Source organism: Balaenoptera physalus (assembly GCF_965194825.1).
Source record: "Balaenoptera physalus genome assembly, chromosome: 1".
Classification (NCBI taxonomy): Eukaryota; Metazoa; Chordata; class Mammalia; order Artiodactyla; family Balaenopteridae; genus Balaenoptera; species Balaenoptera physalus.
Window position 1 is genome coordinate 158,600,046 of NC_138882.1, and position 24,593 is coordinate 158,624,638.

Below are 24,593 nucleotides of genomic sequence, written 5' to 3' on the forward strand. Positions count from 1 at the left end.
CTACGAGAAGCCCGCACACCACAACAAAGACCCAACACAGACAAAAATTAATTAATTAAAAAAAAAGAAGAGCAATGGCTCACAAACTTTTTGGTCTCCAGACTCTTTACACTATCAAATTACAGAAGGTCCTCGAAGAGCCTTTGTGTATGTGAGTAATATCTATTGGTATTTACCATATTGAAATTAAAACTAAAAAAATTTTTAAATATTTTAAAATGTTACATGTTAACATGACTTCTATGAAAAATGACTATTTCCCAAACATAAAAAATTTAGTGAGAAGCACTATTGAACATTTTTGCAAATCTCTTCAATGTCTGGCTTAATAGAAAAGCTGGATTTTCATATTCACTTTTCTGCATTTAACCCATTGGGATTTGTTGTTTCCAATGAAGTATAAAATATCTGACCTCACACTGATACCTGTTTGGAAAAGGGAGTACTTTAATAACCTTTTTAAATTTTTTTGTGGGATCTTAGTTCCCCGAACAGGGATCGAATCCAGACCCCTGGCAGTGGAAGCGTGGAGTCCTAACCACTGTACCACCAGGGAATTCCCTTGAATAATCTTGTAAATGGCTGTGGATATTCTTCTTTGATACTATAGCAAAACTCAATGAGTGGTAGTTCCTTAAAGGTTATCTGCATTGCAGAATCTGAAGATGTATTGACGAACTTTTCATACTGCTACATTAAAAATCATTGTTCTGGGACTTCCCTGGTAGCGCAGTGGTTAAGAATCTGCCTGCCAATGCAAGGGACAGGGGTTCGAGCCCTGGTCCAGGAAGATCCCACATGCCGCGGAGCAACTAAGCCCATGCACCACAACTACTGAGCCTGCACTCTAGAGCCTGCGAGCCACAACTACTGAGCCCGTGTGCCACAACTACTGAAGCCTGCACGCATAGAGCCTGTGCTCTGCAACAAGAGAAGCCACCACTATGAGAAGCCTGCACACAGCAATGAAGAGTAGCCCCCACTCACCGCAACTAGAGAAAGCCCACGCAGCAATGAAGACCCAATGCAGCAAAAAATAAATAAATAAATAAATTCATTTATTTATTTAAAATAAAATAAAAATCATTGGTCTATCTTGTACTCTGAATAGATCGCCTATTCATGAATGATTTTGTACACTCATGTACATAAGCAGCATTATTCACAATAGCCAAAAGGTGGAATCAACTCAAGTATCCATTGATAGATGAATGGATAAACACAAAATGTGGTCTATACATACAATGGCATATTATTCAGCCTTAAAAAGAGAACTCTGACAGATGCTATAACATGGATTAACCCTGAAGACACTATGCTAAGTTAAATAAGCCAGTCATAAAAAGACAAACGATGTAGGATTTCATTTATATAAGGTACCTAGAGTAGTCAAATTCACAGAGACAGAGAGTAGGATGGTGGTGGCTGCCAGGGGCTGGGGGAAGAGATGGAACGTTGTTTAAAGGGTAGAGTTTCAGTTGGAAAGATGAAAATGTTCTGGAGATGGATGGTGGAGAGTTTCAGTTCTGCAAGAACGGACTGGCTCCACAGCAACGTACATGTACTTAACATTACTGAACTGTACATTTAAAAATGGTTATGATGGTAATTTTTTTTAATATTTATTTATTTATTAGGCTGCATCAGGTCTTAGTTGTGGCATGCAGGATCTTCGCTGCAGAGCGCGGGCTCTAGAGCGCATGGACTTCGTTGCCCCGTGGCATGTGGGATCTTAGTTCCCCGACCAGGGATCGAACCCGAGTCCCCTGCATCGGAAAGCGGATTCTTAACCACTGGACCACCAGGGAAGTCCCTATGATGGTAAATTTTATGTTATGTGCATTACACCACAATATAAAACAACAACAACCACCACCAATTTCATCAGAAGAGTCTTGAAATACTGGGACTACATGAGTCAGGCTCAGGTAGTCAATACAACTTCTAAGATCTTAATTTTCATTTGAAAGCTCAAATTCTATCACTGACAACAGATATTCTCAGTTGCTTCCCTTAAAGTGACAGCCTCACTTTATTAATTTTTGAGAAACTGTCTGCCAAATAAATACCCAAGTCTGAGTAATCAGTCTGTTGGTCATCCTTTCAAATCCAGAATTCCACGAAAAATTTAATTCTTAATTCAAACAGTCACACAAATGCTTTTCCTAAAGACAACCATCTTACCTACCTACTTCAGGGTGCAGAATTAGCATTCCTATTTCCCATTTTGTCACACAGAATATTCTAAAACCATGTAGTGAAGGACTGAGAATAAATTTATTAGTTTCTATTGCTTCATCATGGAAGCAATAGAAGTGAAACTGGGAGTGAACTACTTGTACTGCCTTGACCTATGTTAAATAAAGGGCCAGCAGGTTTACCCATCATTGCTTTTGCACCATTAGTGCCAATGTCAACCAGTGAAAACGGCAAATGGTCTACCAATTATGAAAAATTTTGACCTTGTGGAATCTCTGAAAGGGTCTTGGGGATCCCAGGGGCATACAGACTGCACCTTGAGAACCTCTGAATAAGAGCATGGACCAACATCCAAAAGAAAAGAATGTGGGACTTCCCTGGTGGCGCAGTGGATAAGACTCCGTGCAGCCAATGCAGGGGGCCCAGGTTCGATCCCTGATCAGGGAACTAGATCCCACATGCGTACCGCAACTAAGAGTTCGCGTACTGCAACTAAGGAGCCCGCCGGCTGCAACTAAGGCCGAGAGCAAACAAATAAAAAGAAAAAAAAAAAAAGAAAAGAAAAGAATGTGTGGGTACAGATTTAAGATAGCGTGATTAAGAAATTCCTCTTCCTACTGCTTATTACTGAACAATCAAATTTTTTATAAATTTATTTATTTTATTTATTTATTTTTGGTTGCACTGGGTCTTCACTGCTGCATGCAGGCTTTCTCAGAAGTTGCACGCAGGCAACTTCTTCGTTGCGGTGCATGGGCTTCTCATTGCAGTGGCCTCTTGTTGCGGAGCATGGGCTCAGCCACGTGGGCTTCAGTAGTTGTGGCACGCAGGCTCAGTAGTTGTGGCTCGCGGGCTCTAGAGCGCCGGCTCAGTAGTTGTGGCACACGGGCTTAGTTGCTCCACAGCATGTGGGATTTTCCCGGACCAGGGCTCGAACTCGTGTCCCCTGCGTTGGCAGGCGGATTCTTAACCACTGCGCCACCAGGAAGTCCCCAATCAAATTTTTTTAAAAAGTAAAATCATCAAGTAAGAGCAAGAAGACAGGTGACGGTACTGAATGTTAAGAAGTTACTCAGCAGAATGAGAGAACAACTTGGCCAGGGAAACATGCTATAGTTGCCAGGCAGTACTAAATAACCATTTCAGATCAGCTGTTACAAATTTATGAGACTAGTCATGTTTTTTCCAACCATCCTTCCAAGTTTCTCTGAGAATCAGATTATCATGCTCCTCAAAAGATCATCAATGCTTAGAATATAAATAATCACATATCAGCAGTGTTCCAGGGGTCACGTAGCCTAGCTACATTTATACCTTATTCTCAGTCCAGAAATTTAATACTACGGTATATACCAAGACTCTAAAAAGGTTATTCAAATGTGTGTTTAGGACTGATCCTGAGCAGTACTCCTTGCACCCAAAAACGAGACTGACTCACAAATCAGTAGGTAGTATTTATAAAAGACACGGTTTAAATAACCAAGATAACAATGGAATTTAAGACCACACTGTGAAATGATGAAACAAATGAACAACTTACTCTTAAAAAAAAAAAAGGTGCAGGTATTTTGCATAAAGGATTAAACAGAATTTAGAACAGTAATTTTCAACCTAAGTGAGCTTAAGATTTAACAGGAAGCTTTTCCAAAACACTCATACACTCAACAAATGAAATCTGTAGGAATGCAACCCAGGCATTTACCTTTTGGATAAGCTTTCTAGTTAATTAATTATTATGCTTACCTCTGGTTAAAAACCACGGTCACATCCAGATGGGGAAGTTACATGGAAGTACGTGTGAGCTCAATATAAAATTTAAAACTTTCAACCAGAATAACAACAAAATTGAAAATGGCAACCTTACAAAACAGAGATCTAAATCAGTAGAAGTATTCAAAGAAAGAATAAGTTAGGAACTTCCCTGCTGGTCCAGTGGTTACGAATCTGCCTTCCAGTGCAGGGGACGCGGGCTCGATCCCTGGTTGGGGGACTAAGATCCCACATGCTGTGGGGCAAATAAGCCCATGTGCCACAACTAGAGAGCCCGTGCGCCACAACTAGAGAGAGGTCTGCGCTGCAATTAAGATCCGACACAGCCAATAAATAAATTAAAAAAATATTTTTTAAGAAAAGAATAAGTTAGGGACTTCCCTGGTGGCACAGTGGTTAAGAATCCGCCTGCCAATGCAGGGGACATGGGTTCAAGCCCTGGTCTGGCAAGATCCCACATGCTGCAGAGAAACTGAGCCCATGCACCGCAGCTACTGAGTCTGCGCTCTAGAGCCCGCGAGCCACAACTACTGAGCCTGCATGCCATAACAACAACAGAAAAATAAGTTAGCATTTGCCAGGCATGTTGGGTACTAAGTAAGAAGAAGAATTAAACAATTTTTTCAATTCTAATATTTTAATCAAATACAAAAAAACCTGACAACATCATTGTCAGGACTCCATACTTTAAATTAGACGGGTACTTTAACATTCAGTCTTATTCGTTACCTATTGAAAATAATGAAACAAACTGCCCTCAAGTTACATAGCTCTTAGTCTATGTTCCAGATATAAATCTAACTGTACCATGTAAATAATCTTACCTCTCCACTTTATCTGTAGAGGTAGAAGGAGCAGGGACATCTTCTTCAATTCTGTAATAAAAAAATTAAGGGGAAAAAAGTAAAAATGAAGGCTATTTTAAGACTAGAAATTAAACAAATTAAGAAAATATGGGGACTTCCCTGGTGGTGCAGTGGTTAAGAATCCGCCTGCCAATGCAGGGGACACGGGTTCGAGCCCTGATCCAGGAAGATGCCACATGCCACGGAGCAGCTAAGCCCGTGCGCCACAACTACTGAGCCCACGCTCTAGAGCCCGTGAGCCACAACTACTGAGCCCTCGTGCCACAACTACTGAAGTCCGCGCGCCTAGAGCCCGTGCTCCACAACAAGAGAAGCCACCACAATGAGAAGCCCGCACACCACAATGAAGAGTAGCCCCCGCTTGCCGCAATTAGAGAAAGCTCACGTGCAGCAACGAAGACCCAATGCAGCCAAAAATAAATAAACTTTATAAAAAAGAAAATATAAAGCCATAAAAAGAGCGATTTAGGGGACTTACTTGGTGGCTCAGTGGTTAAGAATCCGCCTGCCAGTGCAGGGGACACGGGTTCGAGCCCTGGTCCGAGAAGATCCCACATGCCGCGGAGCAACTAAGCCCATGTGTCACAGCTACTGAGCCTGTGCTCTAGAGCCCGCGAGCCACAGCTCCTGAGCCCACGTGCCTAGAGCCTGTGCTCCCTAACAAGAGAAGCCACCGCAATGAGAAGCCCGCGCGCTGCAACAAAGACCCAACGCAGCCAAAAATAAAAATAAATAAATTTATAAAAAAAAGAGCGATTTATTAAATTCTCAAAATATTAAGGTTTTACATAATATTTATTTACATTATCAAATTTAATCCTTACTCATTCAAATAACCGTTGTATGCTTATTTGCTACACATGAAGTATACTACAGTGAACAAGACAGTTATATCCTAGATTTGAGTTTACGATCAGACAGAAGAGAATGCAGTATTTGTTATAACCCAGTATGTGCAATCCTGAAAATCTCACATTCTGCAACTGCTCACTAAAAATAAGTTTTTTTTAAAAAAAAAGGAAGAAGCAGTTTCCCAGAACATTCATTTTTTTGAAAAGTACTAATAAATATCTTAAAAATATTTCATAGTTGAGTCAGCTCTACCCACCACCAGAGCCTCCCATCAAGCCTCTTAGATAGCCTCAACCACCAGAGGGCAGAGAGCAGAAGCAAGAAAAACTACAATCCTGCAGCCTGCGGACCAAAAACCACAGTTACAGAAAGATAGAGAAGATGAAAAGGCAGAGGGCTATATACCAGATGAAGGAACAAGAAAAAACCCCAGAAAAACAACTAAATGAAGTGGAGATAGGCAACCTTCCAGAGAAAGAATTCAGAATAATGATAGTGAAGATGATCCAGGACCTCGGAATAAGAATGGAGGCAAAGATTGAGAAGATGCAAGAAATGATTAACAAAGACCTAGAAGAATTAAAGAACAAACAAACAGAGATAACCAATACAATAACTGAAATGAAAACTACACTAGAAGGAATCAATAGCAGAATAACTGAGGCAGAAGAACGGATAAGTGACCTGGAAGACAGAATGGTGGAATTCACTGCTGCGGAACAGACTAAAGAAAAAACAATGAAAAGAAATGAAGACAGCCTAAGAGACCTCTGGGACAACATTAAACGCAACAACATTCGCATTATAGGGGTCCCAGAAGGAGAAGAGAGAGAGAAAGGACCAGAGAAAATATTTGAAGAGATTATAGTCGAAAACTTCCCTAACATGGGAAAGGAAATAGCCACCCAAGTCCAGGAAGCGCAGAGAGTCCCATACAGAATAAACCCAAGGAGAAACACGCCGAGACACACAGTAATCAAAGTGGCAAAAATTAAAGACAAAGAAAAATTATTGAAAGCAGCAAGGGAAAAACGACAAATAACATACAAGGGAACTCCCATAAGGTTAACAGCTGATTTCTCAGCAGAAACTCTGCAAGCCAGAAGGGAGTGGCATGATATACTTAAAGTGATGAAAGGGAAGAACCTACAACCAAGATTACTCTGCCCGGCAAGGATCTCATTTAGATTTGATGGAGAAATCAAAAGCTTTACAGACAAGCAAAAGCTAAGAGAATTCAGCACCACCAAACCAGCTCTACAACAAATGCTAAAGGAACTTCTCTAAGTGGGAAACACAAGAGAAGAAAAGGACCTACAAAAACAAACCCAAAACAATTAAGAAAATGGTCATAGGAACATACATATCGATAATTACCTTAAATGTGAATGGATTAAACGCCCCAACCAAAAGACATAGACTGGCTGAATGGATACAAAAACAGGACCCATATATATGCTGTCTACAAGAGACCCACTTTAGACCTAGGGACACATACAGACTGAAAGTTAGGGGATGGAAAAAGATATTCCATGCAAATGGAAATCAAAAGAAAGCTGGAGTAGCTATACTCATATCAGATAAAATAGACTTTAAAATAAAGAATGTTACAAGAGACAAGGAAGGACACTACATAATGATTCAGGGATCAATCCAAGAAGAAGATATAACAATTATAAATATATATGCACCCAACATAGGAGCACCTCAATACATAAGGCAACTGCTAACAGCTATAAAAGAGGAAATCGACAGTAACACAATAATAGTGGGGGACTTTAACACTTCACTTACACCAATGGACAGATCATCCAAAATGAAAATAAATAAGGAAACACAAGCTTTAAATGACACAATAGACCAGATAGATTTAATTGATATATATAGGACATTCCATCCAAAAACAGCAGATTACACGTTCTTCTCAAGTGCGCACGGAACATTCTCCAGGATAGATCACATCTTGGGTCACAAATCAAGCCTCAGTAAATTTAAGAAAATTGAAATCATACCAAGCATCTTTTCTGACCACAACGCTATGAGATTAGAAATGAATTACAGGGAAAAAAACGTAAAAAAGACAAACACATGGAGGCTAAACAATACGTTACTAAATAACCAAGAGATCACTGAAGAAATCAAAGAGGAAATCAAAAAATACCTAGAGACAAATGACAATGAAAACACGACGACCCAAAACCTATGGGATGCAGCAAAAGCGGTTCTAAGAGGGAAGTTTATAGCTATACAAGCCTACCTAAAGAAACAAGAAAAATCTCAAGTAAACAATCTAACCTTACACCTAAAGAAACTAGAGAAAGAAGAACAAACAAAACCCAAAGTTAGCAGAAGGAAAGAAATCATAAAGATCAGAGCAGAAATAAATGAGATAGAAACAAAGAAAACAATAGCAAAGATCAATAAAACTAAAAGTTGGTTCTTTGAGAAGATAAACAAAATTGATAAGCCATTAGCCAGACTCATCAAGAAAAAGAGGGAGAGGACTCAAATCAATAAAATCAGAAATGAAAAAGGAGAAGTTACAACAGACACTGCAGAAATACAAAACATCCTAAGAGACTACTATAAGCAACTTTATGCCAATAAAATGGACAACCTGGAAGAAATGGACAAATTCTTAGAAAGGTATAACCTTCCAAGACTGAATCAGGAAGAAACAGAAAATATGAACAGACCAATCACAAGTAATGAAATTGAAACTGTGATTAAAAATCTTCCAACAAACAAAAGTCCAGGACCAGATGGCTTCACAGGTGAATTCTATCAAACATTTAGAGAAGAGCTAACACCCATCCTTCTCAAACTCTTCCAAAAAATTGCAGAGGAAGGAACACTCCCAAACTCATTCTATGAGGCCACCATCACCCTGATACCAAAACCAGACAAAGACACTACAAAAAAAGAAAATTACAGGCCAATATCACTGATGAATATAGATGCAAAAATCCTCAACAAAATACTAGCAAACAGAATCCAACAACACATTAAAAGGATCATACACCACGATCAAGTGGGATTTATCCCAGGGATGCAAGGATTCTTCAATATACGCAAATCAATCTATGTGATACACCATATTAACAAACTGAAGAATAAAAACCATATGATCATCTCAATAGATGCAGAAAAAGCTTTTGACAAAATTCAACACCCATTTCTGATAAAAACTCTCCAGAAAGTGGGCATAGAGGGAACCTACCTCAACATAATAAAGGCCATATATGACAAACCCACAGCAAACATCATTCTCAATGGTGAAAAACTGAAAGCATTTCCTCTAAGATCAGGAACGAGACAAGGATGTCCACTCTCACCACTATTATTCAACATAGTTCTGGAAGTCCTAGCCATGGCAATCAGAGAAGAAAAAGAAATAAAAGGAATACAAATTGGAAAAGAGGAAGTAAAACTGTCACTGTTTGCAGATGACATGATACTATACATAGAGAATCCTAAAACTGCCACCAGAAAACTGCTAGAGCTAATTAATGAATATGGTAAAGTTGCAGGATACAAAATTAATGCACAGAAATCTCTTGCATTCCTATACACTAATGATGAAAAATCTGAAAGAGAAATTATGGAAACACTCCCATTTACCATTGCAACAAAAAGAATAAAATACCTAGGAATAAACCTACCTAGGGAGACAAAAGACCTGTATGCAGAAAACTATAAGACACTGATGAAAGAAATTAAAGATGATACCAACAGATGGAGAGATATACCATGTTCTTGGATTGGAAGAATCAACATTGTGAAAATGAGTATACTACCCAAAGCAATCTACAGATTCAATGCAATCCCTATCAAATTACCAATGGCATTTTTTACGGAGCTAGAACAAATCATCTTAAAATTTGTATGGAGACACAAAACACCCCGAATAGCCAAAGCAGTCTTGAGGCAAAAAAATGGAGCTGGAGGAATCAGGCTGCCTGACTTCAGACTATACTACAAAGCTACAGTAATCAAGACAATATGGTACTGGCACAAAAACAGAAACATAGATCAATGGAACAAGATAGAAAGCCCAGAGATTAACCCACACACCTATGGTCAACTAATCTATGACAAAGGAGGCAAAGATATACAATGGAGAAAAGACAGTCTCTTCAATAAGTGGTGCTGGGAAAACTGGACAGCTACATGTAAAAGAATGAAATTAGAATACTCCCTAACACCATACACAAAAATAAACTCAAAATGGATTAGAGACCTAAATATAAGACTGGACACTATAAAACTCTTAGAGGAAAACATAGGAAGAACACTCTTTGACATAAATCACAGCAAGATCTTTTTTGATCCACCTCCTAGAGTAATGGAAATAAAAACAAAAATAAACAAGTGGGACCTAATGAAACTTAAAAGCTTTTGCACAGCAAAGGAAACCATAAACAAGACGAAAAGACAACCCTCAGAATGGGAGAAAATATTTGCAAATGAATCAACGGACAAAGGATTAATCTCCAAAATATATAAACAGCTCATTCAGCTCAATATCAAAGAAACAAACACCCCAATCCAAAAATGGGCAGAAGACCTAAATAGACATTTCTCCAAAGAAGACATACAGACGGCCACGAAGCACATGAAAAGCTGCTCAACATCACTAATTATTAGAGAAATGCAAATCAAAACTACAATGAGGTATCACCTCACTCCTGTTAGAATGGGCATCATCAGAAAATCTACAAACAACAAATGCTAGAGAGGGTGTGGAGAAAAGGGAACCCTCTTGCACTGTTGGTGGGAATGTAAATTGATACAGCCACTATGGAGAACAATATGGAGGTTCCTTAAAAAACTAAGTATAGAATTACCATATGACCCAGCAATCCCACTACTGGGCATATACCCAGAGAAAACCGTAATTCAAAAAGACACATGCACCCGAATGTTCATTGCAGCACTATATACAATAGCCAGGTCATGGAAGCAACCTAAATGCCCATCAACAGACGAATGGATAAAGAAGTTGTGGTACATATATACAATGGAATATTACTCAGCCATAAAAAGGAACGAAATTGAGTCATTTGTTGAGACGTGGATGGATCTAGAGACTGTCATACAGAGTGAAGTAAGTCAGAAAGAGAAAAACAAATATATTAATGCATGTATGTGGAACCTAGAAAAATGGTACAGATGAGCCAGTTTGCAGGGCAGAAGTTGAGACACAGATGTAGAGAATGGACATATGGACACCAAGGGGGGAAAACTGCGGTGAGGTGGGGATGGTGGTGTGCTGAATTGGGCGATTGGGATTGACATGTATACACTGATATGTATAAAATTGATGCCTAATAAGAACCTGCAGTATAAAAAAACAAACAAAACAACTAATACTAAACTTTCATTGGGTTATTTGTATGGAAATATGTTAATATAAATGTTTCATAGTTGTGTTTACTAATAAAGTCTAAAAATAATGACCAACTCAGGAGCAATGAGTAACCCCCCTAGCACCTAGACTGTGCTCCTGAAAATCCATTTCCCACTAAAAATAACCAAGACTCCATTGAGAAATAATTGACTCTAAGCCAGGGCAGGGGAAGTACATAGGTGAATCTGGGACAATTTCATGCCAGAAAGCAACAAAACTATATCTAGTATTATTTAGGGTCATATCTACTTATGGTCATGCTAAAAGGAATTATAAAGGAAAGGTGGGAATCCAGGGTAAAGCATGGGAAGAGTTCTTTGTACTATTTTTTCACTTTTCTACAAACTTGATGTTTCATATTTACAAAAATATTACAAAAGCACACTTAGGAGCCAACCCCAATAAAATCTCACTGGCCAGAAGAAGGGACAATATGAGCATCAACAAAGATAATAACTGCATAACCAACAAGGACCTACTGTATAGCACAGGGAACCCTGCTCAATATACTGTAATAACCTAAATGGGAAAAGAACTTGAAAAACAATAGATACATGTATATGTATAACTGAATCACTTTGCTGTACACCTGAAACCAACACAACATTGTTAATCAACTATACTCCAATATAAAATTAAAAAAATTTTTAAAGATAATAATTAAATTGACTGAAAAACTCCAAATGTGTTTAAATCCATGAGTTCACAATGACACAAACAAAAAACAAAAAACTCGTTAGTCATTTTTAGAGACTGATAGGAGACCACTGCATTATTTTGAAAATTGATAAATAATGGGAAAGAACTTACCCTTTCTTTACAATAAAGTTATACCTTAGGTAGGTTTCAAGACAGAGTCGACTTAAGTTATTACTTAGGAACCCTATATATTGACACCATTCACTTGGTATTAATTTAAATCCTTGTCTCTTTTACCTGCCCCATCATCAGTTTTCACCTGTATGTCAAAGGCAACATTCAGCTATGTTAAGACATACATCATTTATAAATGTGCCCCCAAAGCACACCATGAGAGCTGAGACTGCTGTTAGCTGTGCTGAAATGGAAAAAAGAAAGAACAGTGGGAAAACAGGAAACTTTGCTACTGAGTACTAACACCTCAGGAGCAATAAATTAGAATTGAAGTATGTACAGCAAGAAACGTAGAAGTATGAGAGAACACAAGAAGCTGTACGAGAGAAAAAGGCTTTCCTATATAGACATTACTGAAAATTCCTGCAAAGGTTAAAACATACATATAAATAGAACTGAGTCAACTAATTTTTCACACCTGGACTTTCTTCCTGTTTAGCGATAACAAATTTATTAAAATAGCAGTGTAATATACACAGTATGGACGAAACAAATGAACAATTAAAAAATAGCTTGCTCAATTCAATAAATAAATATACTAATTCAAAAAATTAAATTCAATAGACATTTTAGTCCATTATATGCTAAGCATCGGACACAGTCTCCAACAAAAGTTAAAGCAGAGGAGACAGGGAATTCCCTGGCGGTCCAGTGGTTAGGACTCCTCACTCTCACTGCCGAAGGCCTGGGTTGGGGAACTAAAATCCCACAAGGTGCAGGGCACCGCTAAAAAAAAAAAAAAAGCAGAGGGGACAACTTGAGAAAGGCAGAAGAGATTAAATGACAGGCAGGGACTAACTATATTGGAGTCTGAGTCCTAGAAAATGCTTTAGAGATGAAAAGTTGTCAGTTACTTTCAGCAGGATCCAAAATCTTTGCTCCTAACTCCTAATCCTTTTGAGAATGTTATACTGGTCTACAAATTTGATGAAAAGCCCTGGGGGGAGGGGAGGCAGGGAAATGGGGTTGAAAATAATCAGAGACTTCACAGGGTGACAGAAATGAAGCACAATTTAAATGCTTTCAGCTGCAAGGTAAGCAAGCCGATGATCTGACCAGAATGCTGGAATGGCCTTGGATCCATATCTCCTAAACACCTCCTGTCATAGCTAATTATGTTCAAATAGTTTAACTAAGGGATTATTCTGGCCAAATTCTAGCACAGAGCTTCTCAAATTACCTGTGATTGAAGGACCAGACTTTTAATTTCAATGTGTAAGACATGGGTTTTTACAAAGTATTAACAGAAATGTCAGAGTAACATCAAATTTCTTTGTTCCCAAGAAGAGTGGCCCCCGCTCACCGCAACTAAAGAAAAGCCTGCGCACAGCAATGAAGACCCAAAGCAGCCAAAAATAAATAAATAAATTTTTTTAAAAATTTCTTTGTTCCCAAATGCTTACTCCCAATTTTTATACATATACACAGCATGGTTTGTGGGATCTTAGTTCCCCAACCAGGGACTGAACCAGGGGCCATAGCAGTGAAAGCGTGGAGTCCTAACCACTGGACCACCAGGGAATTCCCTATACTTATATCTTTGTAGACCAGTAACAAACAGTTCACAAACCAATACCAGTCTGTGGCACTCAAAAAGTGGTAGTAACACAAACGTCCAGAGTATGAGTACTAAAAACAAACACATTAACACTGTACATACATGCTACATTCAGGCACTAGTAGCAACAATAATACACAAAATGTTTTGCACCCCACATAGGTGACAGATGAAGTGCAATACTATTAAACTTTCACGGTTAGCCATAATGCAAGTTAACAGGCACCAGATTCAAACAACTCAAACTACTAAAAAAAAAAAAAAAAAAAAACAGCCAAAATACACGAAACACCAGTTTTACACTAGTAGCACAAGACAGTAATCTGAGAGAAGGGAAACAAATGAGGTGAGTCCTATGAGTATCCCCAGGTTACTATCTGGAGAGATTTGTCCACAGGACAGAGAAGGACCCTGAACAAAGTCCATCTCACAGAATTGAGAAGACAGAATTTGAGGTTTGGGGTGGCCTAGGTAGCTAGAATTTACAGGACAGACTAGAGAGAGAGAGCTGTAGACAAAGCAAGCTTCAGAGATCTGTAGACGCTTCCCCCCAGTCTTTGTTTAAGTGCTGATCAGCTTATGCATAAGAAAACTACTGAGACCCGGGAAAGAACAACCCAGAAAAGGAATAGGCAAAACAATCCTTGGAAATCACACAGGGTCTAGAATAAATAACTCCCATCAGCCAGTCTGTAATTTAAACCATGGAGTCCTGATAATGTTATCTTCAGGTTTTTTGCATTTGATTAAAATATTAGAATTGAAAGTTACTTAATTCTGCTCCTTACTCAGTACAAAACATGCCTGGCAAATGCTAACCTAGTAGTCTTTCTTTGAATACCTCTACTGATTTAGATCTCTGTTTTGTAAGGTTGCCATTTTCAATTTTGTTGTTATTCTAGTTGAAAGTTTTAAATTTTATATTGAGCTCACACGTACTTCCATGTAACTTCCCCATTTTGATGTGACCATGGTTCTTAACCGGAGGTGAGCATATTAATTAATTCACTAGAAAGCTTATCCAAAAGATAGATGCCTGGGTTGCACCCTTAGAGATTTTATTTGTTAAACTTGAGATAGAATCCATGTTTGTTTTGGAAAAGCTCCTTGATAATGTCATAAATAAGGCAACTGTCATAGTGTCAATCTCTGTATCGTTATTAAAACTTAATTCCTCTCTACTTTGGAGAATACCTCCTTAAACTATAATGTAAATTCCAAGACTGGAATTTACTTTTTTTTTTTGGCCGCGCCCCACAGCATGCGGGATCTTCCCCTACAAAGGATCAAACCCGTGCCCCCTGTAGTGGAAGTGCGGAGTACTAACCACTGGGCCGCCAGGGAATTCCCTGGACTTTACCATTGTAACTTTCCTTCACCCCACTTTCCATGTCCCCACTTCCTAGGAGCAAGGCTGGAACCATATCATTTAGGTTTTTTCTTAAGGTTTTGTTGTTGTCGTTGTTGTTTTGAATTTTTGGCCGCACTGTGCAGCACGTGGGATCTTAGTTCCCCGATGAGGGACTGAACCCATGCCCCCTGCACTGGAAGGCAAAGTTTTAACCACTGGACTACCAGGGAAGTCCCAGATCGTTCAGTTTTGATGCCAACCTAAGGCCTTATATTTTTATCCTTAAGTTGAGGCACTGAAGGTGTAATATGATCAAATTTACCTTTAAATACTCAGTGGTACAAAAGTTTGAAGTGGATAAAATGAGGAAAAAAGGATATCAGTTGAAGATACTATTAAATAGCACTGTAAAGCACTCAGCAGTGATAAACTTACTTCCATTCTTATTTAGTAGCCTAGACAAAAAGGGCATGTACTAGCATAGTCAGAAGAAAAGATGGATTAAAGCAGTGGTTCTCAAACTTCAATCTACACCAATCACTTGGAGCTCATGTTAGAACACGTTGTTGAGCCCCAACCCTAGAGTTCTGGTTCAGTAGGTCTATTATGAGGTCCAGGAATTTGCATTTCTAACAACTTTCTAGGTGATGCTGCTACTGCTGGTTTGGGGACCACACTGTAACAAACACCAGGTTAGAAAAAAAATTATAAACTGATGTTCATGTCCTATCTGAGCCATAGACATGTTTATCCACAATTATTTTTTTAATGTTAATTATGGTAGTTACTACATTTAAAACTATTAAGATACCACATAAAAATCTGGATTTCTGCTTCTCTTGAAAAATCATTATGTAAACTCTGAAACCAGAAAAGTATTAAAGAAAACCACAGGCAAATTACATTGTAACTCATCAGGAGAAGGCCTTTTATATTCAGAAATCATGTAAGACTGATAAATTCTACTCCATCTAATTCATTTCACAAAAGGTTAACTTAGTGAATATATACAGAATATTAAATCAACAGGAAAAAAGGTCCAACAGTAAAAGATTAAAGGATATAAACACATTCACAGAAAATGAAACACAAATAGCTCAAATATTTGAATACATGCTCACACTGATTCTTCAGAGAAACACAAAATTACAGTGAGAAAGCATTTTTTACCCATCAAATCGTCAAAGACAAGAATGTAAGAGTAACAGGTGTTCGCATATATTGCTAATATAAGTTTAAATTCACAAAACTTCTATGACGGTCTATTTGACAATATCGATCAAAAACAACAAATGAACACTCTTTGATCCAGCAGTTCCACTTGTAGAAATTTATCCTATAGATATATGAGTCCATGGTTACAAGGTTATTCACTACAGCACAATTTGTAACAATTAAATTCTGGAAAGAATTCAAATGTCCATCAATAGGAAACTCATTATGAGACAGCCACAAAATAGAATACAATGCAGCCGTTAAAAAAAAAAGAAAAAGAAAGAAACTATGCCCTAATGAGGAATCATCTCCAAGATATACTGCTAAGTGCTCAGAAAGTGTCAAGTGTGCTACCATTTACACAATAATATAGAATTAATAACTACATACAATCTGCTCGTATATGCATAAGGTATCATTGAGGGATACATAATAAATTACTAACACTGGTGGACTCTGAGGAGAAAACCTATGTGATTAGGGAATAAGGGTTGGAGGGACATTTCACTGTGTACTTCCCCTTCTGGATTTTGAACCAGGAATGTATTTCCTAGTCAAAGAAATAATTACAATATTCTTTAAATATTGGAAATATCTGCCACTATGGCATACATTCTCCCCAATCAGCTGAAGTTGAACAGTGACCTAGCCTTTTAAGGGAGAATTCACTTCAATCCCCACCACCACTTCACTTTTTCCTATCTGGCCCTCTAAGCTTTACATTTCTAAGCCCTGTTACAGATTACCAAACTGCTAAATATTGGTAACTGTTTAGAAATTGAAAAAGGAGGAGGGGGAATCTAGAATTTTTATTTCTGGGATTGGGAAACTGAGCGCTATCCAACCAAAATAAGGTACAAGAGCAAGATTATTAGTGAAAATTGGGGGGTACATACTGAGTTGGTTTTGAGGTGCTTATGGAACACCTAAATGGATAGCATTCAGGGACTTCCCTGGTGGTCCAGTGGCTAAGACTCTGGGCTCCCAACGCAGGGGACCTGGGTTTGATCCCTGGTCAGGGAACTATATCCCACATGCCGCAACTAAAGATCCTGCCTGCCGCAACTAAGACCCGGCGCAGCCAAATAAATAATATTTTTAAAATAATAAATAAATAAATGGATAACATTCAATAGGCAATTCAGAGCAAACATCTGTCAGACATAGCAGTGCCTACTACATTCTCATTTAATCCTCTCACAAAAAACCTTGTGGCAGGTGGCAATATCCTATTTTCCAGAGAAGTAACTTACCCAGTTACACGACCCCATCATAACTCATTCTGTACTCCAACTGCCTACTGACTTTCTGTATTCCCCATCAGGATTAAGATCTAAGAAACCATGTCTATCTTATCCTAAACTGTATCCTAGCACCAAGCACAAAGCCTGGTATCTAATCAATATTTGTTAAAGTGACCAATTCTGAATCACTAGGGTAGGATTAACGACAAGTGACTTTGCCACTTACCATGTGAAGTACCTCAGTTTCCTCAACTATTAACAGTACCTATCTCACAAGATCTGTTTCGAAAATTAAATGAGAAAGTTCACAAAGTGCTTAGTTCAATGCTTGGCACATAAGGAATCAACAGATTCTAGCAATCATTAACAATGAAAGAACAGAAAGATAGGAAGAAAAGGAGGCAGCATCAAAAGAAGACAAAATTAAGGAGGGAGTGTCTGGTATCAGAGGTAGCACAGAGGTGCCAAAAAGGCAGCAAAAAGAACTCATTAGAAAGCTAAGAATAAGGACTATTTTAGCATTTAGACAATCCATGATCACCTTTAGCAATGTTGTTTAAATGACATGAAGAAGCCAGATCGAGACAGGTTGAACAAATGTGTATATTCTCAGAACACACCTGTCCAATTAGATTGTGATCTGATGACCAGCAACTGATACCTTATTCATCTTTGTATCTCTAAAACCTAACATATTAAAATATATATTGAATACATTTGTTAAATGATTAAGCAAACAGAACGGGGAAAAAAATGGACACCAGAAATGCAGACTCTTATCTAAAGAAGCCTGGCTATGAAGGGAAGAAGCAAAGAAAGCAACTGAACGCACATATCAGAGAAAATGTTTTTAAAAGCATCCATCTTGGGACGTTTGAATGCAGAGATGGTGCTATCTAAGGGGAAGGAAAGGAAGCACCAAGAGACCAAATAGGTAGTTGCTGGCAGACAACCAGACATGAAAAAAACCCCCACAAATCTCCAGTTGTTTTATCTTAAAGATTTTTTTTTCTTTAACATAAACCCTCAGCCTGTGAAGAAGGCTCTTCTTCTGGCAAACTTTTAAGTTCCACAAGAGGTCTTAACCCTCTAGCTGTCTATTCTGTGCCTGCTACAGCACAGAAGCTGAATGAACATTTAAGAAACAACAGCATTGACTGCACTCTTTAAATTTTTGGCCCCAAATCTGAAACAAGGACAACACTGGCAATCCTACCACATTCCCTAGAATATGTCTTACAAGTCTCCAAAATTACTATCTCTCCTCAAATCTCCTACACCCTACTCCATTCTGCCTTACTTCTAAGCAGATCTTGCTTCACACCTCATTGAGCAAATAGAAACCATTAGACAGGAAGTCTCCCTTCCTCAACCACCAAAACTACCAACCTGCTTGCCTCTGTATCCACATTCTCTGCTATCCCTATTTCCATGAACGAAGTTTCCCTGTTAGAAACTTCACATAGCTGGCCCCTTGTCATTCATCTCATTGTGGCCATCCCTGATAGCCCAATCTAAAATAACCACCCAGGGCTTCCCTGATGGTGCAGTGGTTAAGAATCCGCCTGCAAATGCAGGGGACACGGGTTCGAGCCTTGGTCCGGGAAGATCCCACATGCCGCGGAGCAACTAAGCCCGTGCGCCACAACTACTGAGCCTGCGCTCAAAAGCCTGTGAGCCACCACTACTGAGTCCGTGTGCCAGAACTACTGAGCCTGCGCTCTAGAGCCCACAAGCCACAACTACTGAAGCCTGTGTGCCAAAACTACTGAAGCCCGTGTGCCTAGAGCCCATGCTCCGCAAAGAGAAGCCACCGCAGTAAGAAGCCACGCCCCGCAACGGAAGAGTAGCCCCTACTCTTTGCAACTAGAGAAAGCCCGTGCGCAGCAACGAAGACCCAGTGCAGCCAAAAATACATAAGTAAATTAATTAATTAATTAAAAATAAATAACCACCCAGTTACCTCACATCACCTTAAAACTAGGGTAATTATTTGCATAGCACTTTATCACTGATATTCTCTAATCTATATATTCATGGTCTCTATCCCAGTAGTCGAAGCTCCATTTGAAAGCAGAGATCTTTTTTGTCTCCTTAACCACAGCGCCTCTACTAGATAAGACAAATGTTCAATAAATATAGGGAAAATATGCCAATAAGTAGGAGGAAAGAAAACTGCTTCACAAAATTTTCCTGAAAGAAAATTTCCTTGTAGAATCTCCCCACTACTGCCACCATTTAACAAATGGGAAAACTGAGGTCCACCGCAGCAGCCAGAAACAGAACCCAGTTTTCCTGGCTCTCAGTCATCATAGAAATTTAGCATCATCTATCATCCCCCCTATAAAGTTTTTTGGGTTTTTTTTGGCTGTGCCACACAGCATGCAGGATCTTAGTTCCCCCACCAAGGATCGAACCTGCGCCCCCTGAAGTGGAAGCGCGGAGTCTTAACCACTGGACCGCCAGGGAAGTCCCTCCCTATAAAGTTGTATGGTACCCTTACAAATAAATACAAGTTCAACATCCACCTATGACACTGTAATGTTAGAAGTCAGAAGAGCTAGGCTTGATGGGAGGAGTATGACTAAAAAGGTTGGCGGGGGGAGGTTTCCATATAATGTTTTGTTTCTAATTTCCCTTTGTGAAAATTCACTCAACTGTACATTTACCATTTGTGCATTTTGTAGTATGCCATACTTCAATAAAATGTACTGAAAAACTGGCAGGGAATTTTTTTTTTTTTTTTAGCCAGGCTGAGAGGCTTGCAGGATCTTAGTTCCCCAACCAGGGACTGAACCTGGGCCATGGAAATGAAAGCGCCGAGTGCTAACCACTGGACTGTCAAGGAATTCCCATGGAGCTTTTTACCTTATGCTTTCTTCTGGGAGATTTATAGTTTCAGGTCTTATTTAGGTCTTTAATCCATTTTCAGCTCATTTTTGTATACGGTGTAAAATAAGGATCTAACTTCATTCTCCTGCATGTGCATATCCTGTTTTCCCAACACCATTTGTTGAAAAGAATATCCTGGGACTTCCCTGGTGGCCCAGTGGTTAAGAATCCACCTGCCAATGCAGGGGACATGGCTTCGAGCCCTGGTCCGGAAAGATCCCACATGCCACGGAACAACTAAGCCCGCACACCTAGAGCCCGTGCTCCGCAACAAGAGAAGCCACCGCAATGAGAAGCCCGCCCACCGCAACAAGGAGTAGCCCCTGAATGAGCACAGCGACCAGAGAAAGCCCGCGTGCAGCAACAAAGACCCAATGCAGCCATAAATAAATAAATTAAATAAATTTAAAAAGAAAAAGAAAAAAAGAATGTCCTTTCTTCATTGAGTGGTCTTGGCATCCTTATCAAAGATCATTTGACCATATGCAAGGATTTATTTTTGGGCTTTCTATTACATTCCATTGTTCTATTTGTCTATCTTTATGCCAGTAGCACAGTGTTTTGAAATCAGGAAGTGAGACCTACACTTTGTTCTTTTTCAAAACTGTTTTGGCAGGGAATTTCCTGGTGGTCCAGTGGTTAGGACCCCAGTTCAATCCCTGGTCAAGGAACTAAAATCCCACAAGCCTCGAGGCGTGGCCAAAAACAAACAAAAGAAACTGTTTTGGCTATTTGGGACCCCTTGAGATTTCTTATGAATTTTAGGATGTATTTTTCTACTTCCGCAAAAAATGCCATTGGCATTTTAACAGAAACTGTGTTGAATCCATAGATCTCTTTGGGTAGTATGAACATCTTAACAATAATAAGTATTCCAATCGATGAACATAAGATATATTTTTTTTGTGGAACCTTTAGGGTGAACCTGTTTTTTTTTTTGAAGGGGGTGTAATGTTTAATTGGCATCCAAAGGTAATCAGCTAGACGTTAAAAAATAATGTTCATCTCAAAAAAATTACATTTGTCCTTGACTTTTGCTTCTCTCTGATTCACATGTTATTAATAAGATCATACTACAGTACATATGCCAGATATTGAAACTGTCCCAAGGCATCTAGATATATGAAAGGAGACATTAACATTCATTGAGTCATTTAATTTTGTCATGAGCTGACAATTATTAAGTGCATTTATCAAGCCTCGTAAGATTTATACAAACTGGGTCATTTTACCCTACTGTCATAGCCCAAGAAACAGTGTATGTTTAAAGCCCAAATTGTAAAATTGCAATTAATCTTACTATTTTTTGGCATTTTAATTTTTTTTATAATTGTGAATTTGTCTTTTTATTTCTGCATTGCTCTGTATATATTTTTTCAGTTTTTTTTTATACAGCAGGTTCTTATTAGTTATCTATTTTATACATGTTAGTGTATATATGTCATTCCCAATCTCCCAATTCATCCCACCACCACCACCCCTCAGTTTTTTTTTTTAACCAATTTTTTTTGTTTGGCCAGGCTGTGTGGCTTTCAGTATCTTAGTTCCCTGACCAGGAATTGAACCCGGACCCTCTACATTAGGAGCACAGAGTCTTAACCGCTGGACCACCAGGGAAGTCCCTCCCTGAGCCTCAGCTTTTTAAACTGGTAAGTGAAAAATACTTTCAGACACGCATATGAAGATTATTACCAAGGTTAATTAATGGATGTGATGATGAGTAAATTGTCCTAAGAGTACAAGGTCAGGGACTTCCCTGGTGGTCCAGTGGTTAAGACTCCGTGCTTCCAATGCAGAGGGTGTGGGTTCGATCCCTGGGGGGGAACTAAGATTGTATAATGCCGTGTGGCACAGCCGGGAAAAAAAAAAAAAATTTTTTTTTTTCAAAAAAAATCTTCTGAAAATAGTTCTTTTTTTTTTTGCAGGTCCACCAAGAGAGACTCTTTTCTCATTTACACATTGTAGCTAATATATTGAACCTAACTCCTTCACCCCACCAATATATAGGTACACAGGTACGTTAGCTAAATCTTTCACACAAATATATTCTAATTACAGTGACGTTAATTCATCATAAAGCTAACTTACAAGAGGTTATCCATCTCATTTTAAACAGCCAAACACTAAGCACCAAAATAAGCCCCACACCAACACAGATGAACCTTCCACTTATGGAAATAGGAACGACAAACCCCAGAACTTTAAGGATTACTGAGCTAAACCACTTATTTTTACTTTGACATCTCTCATCTAAAGGTACGAATAAGTAGCTCAGAAATTATAAGACCGTTAAAGTAAAATTCAATGCATCACATAAGACTTCCTCTTTCTAAGCTTTCTCATTCCTCCTTACCACTATATTACAAACTGCTATATTCTTTTGTAACATAAACAAAAACGTTAACAACTAGTTAGAACTATTTAGAAAGCTAGTAAGGACAAAGACTGATTTAACATTTAGACAACCATTGATAACCTTTAGCAACGTTGTTTAATGGCATGAGGGGACAGAAGCCAAATTGTAGCTTTTTACAGATGACAAATCTGTAGCCCAACCAGTCACCACTTAAGCAATAAAAGCGGTATCAAAATCAACTCTGAATTGTGGTTTATTTCTCATTCCATTTTCTCTCTCTGCTGGTTTGGAAGTTAAACATGTTTTTTATTCTTTCAATGGTTCTACGGGAATTATAATGTGCATTCTTAGTTGTCTATTAAACTCACGTACATTTTCTTTACCCTCCCCCTTAAACGCCTGAAACGCTTTACCCCTGCATTGCCCCAGGAACTTACTTAACTAAGGAATGATGCCTTTATTGTTCTCTCCAACTAGCTAATTAGATTTTCATGCAATTTCCTCTCAAGCTTTGGGCATGGGGGAAAGGATGAGTAATGAAGGAATAAAAACTTGAAATACTGGGGTTTAACCTAGAGTCTGCCACTTAATAATTTGGGTTATTTATTGTTTCTTCGAATAACGGCCTGTTTCCCTTCACTGTTCAAAAAATATCTTTATGTCTGAGTGGCACTGTGCCGTTTTCATAGCAATCATGTCTTCTATCATTCCCTCCAGTCCTTCTGTTACACTTCGCGCTTAATACTGCCCATTCTCCTAGCAACCAAACACTGCTATAAATGAAAAGACCTCAACGCAGCGTTAGAAGATGCTTCGCCTCCCGATAAAATCCCCCAGAAGCAGCCAAGTCCCCCGCCAACGTTCCCAAAATCTAAAAGAACCACAATGCTCTCCACCACAGACAAAAGAAATGGGCCTTGCTGGGGGTAGGAGAATACCAGGTGAGCGAGGAGACCGCGGGGAACAAGCTTCACCGCGTCCCACAGCGGAAGTCCGAGGCGCTCGGGAGCCGCAGCCCCAAACAATGGAGTTTTCCCGCCTCCTCGGGGCCCCGCCCCCTGCTCCAGAGCCAGCGGAGGGAAGCGAACGCACGAGCGCACGACCCCGCCCCCGAGAGACCCCGCCCATCCCGACCCACCGGTCCAGCCTCCTCCCTCGTGCGGGGTTTTTTTTGGCGCCAAATCTCTGTTGGTTATTTTCCCGATGTGTTTGGGGATCCTACCGGAGGCGCACGCCAGGAGTGCGGCGACAGCAGGGACGTGAAGGTACACTGCCGCGCCGGGGCCCCGCCTCCCCGCCGATAGCCCCGGGCCTGGGGAGGAAGGAGAGGGGCAGGCGATGGAGACAGCCGCCGCTGCCCCCGGCAAGATGGCGACCGCGAAAAGCGGGGCAGGGGGCGCCAGCCGACCGGCGTTACTGCCAGTGAGCGAGGCTCTCTGCAAGAAGTGGGCTTCTCCAGTGTCCGGCCCTCCCCGAACAGCGACGGTTGTTCACTAGAAGGAAAGTCCTCCCACCCTCCGGTCTGTCCCTCCCGGGGAGCCTCCGTCCACCACCCCCTCCCTGCGGACTGGCCAGTGCCTCAAGCTCTCCACGGTCCAGCTTACTTGTCGGCGGAAACCAGCTCCGCGGTGATGGCGGCAGTGGCTGTGGACTCTGCGGCCATCGTTCGCCTGAGGTGGTGGACCAGCAGACGGGATAGTGTCTGTGAGAAAAACAGAGAGAATTTCGAAAGCCAGAGACTTATTCGTGGACAGAAAATGGCAGATTGGAGACCCCGCGCGGCTGGGCCCTCTTATATAGCAGGGCCCTTCGCCCCGCCCATCCACTTCCGGATCCTCCCCCTCGAGTTTAAAGGGCCAGGACCCAGCCCCAGTCCTGCCCAAGGACATCCCCCACCCGCACCACCTGGTTCTGGGCGATACCTTTCCTCCCTGGCTTCCTCGAAAAAAGCAACTTTTTGCTTCCCTAGCAAGTCGCGTAAGAAGAACTAGAATCTCGGTACTACTA

General features: G+C 39.9%; 1 protein-coding gene across 4 annotated transcripts in view; it reads right to left on the bottom strand.

Moving 5' to 3' along the window:
• NASP (nuclear autoantigenic sperm protein) overlaps positions 1 to 24,372 on the bottom strand; it is a 40,382-nt gene extending 16,010 nt beyond the window's left edge. Inside the window, exons 1-2 of one of the 4 annotated variants that reach the window (XM_082455118.1) lie at positions 24,191 to 24,372; positions 4,794 to 4,844 (exon numbers count right to left, since the gene is read on the bottom strand). In XM_082455118.1, the coding sequence (XP_082311244.1) occupies positions 4,794 to 4,844; positions 24,191 to 24,249 (110 nt within the window). In that variant the 5' untranslated portion in view covers positions 24,250 to 24,372. The remainder of the gene's footprint in view (positions 1 to 4,793; positions 4,845 to 24,190) is intronic. The other 3 variants (XM_082455116.1, XM_082455119.1, XM_082455117.1) reach the window with 3 other exon arrangements.
• Positions 24,373 to 24,593: the final 221 nt, after the last annotated feature.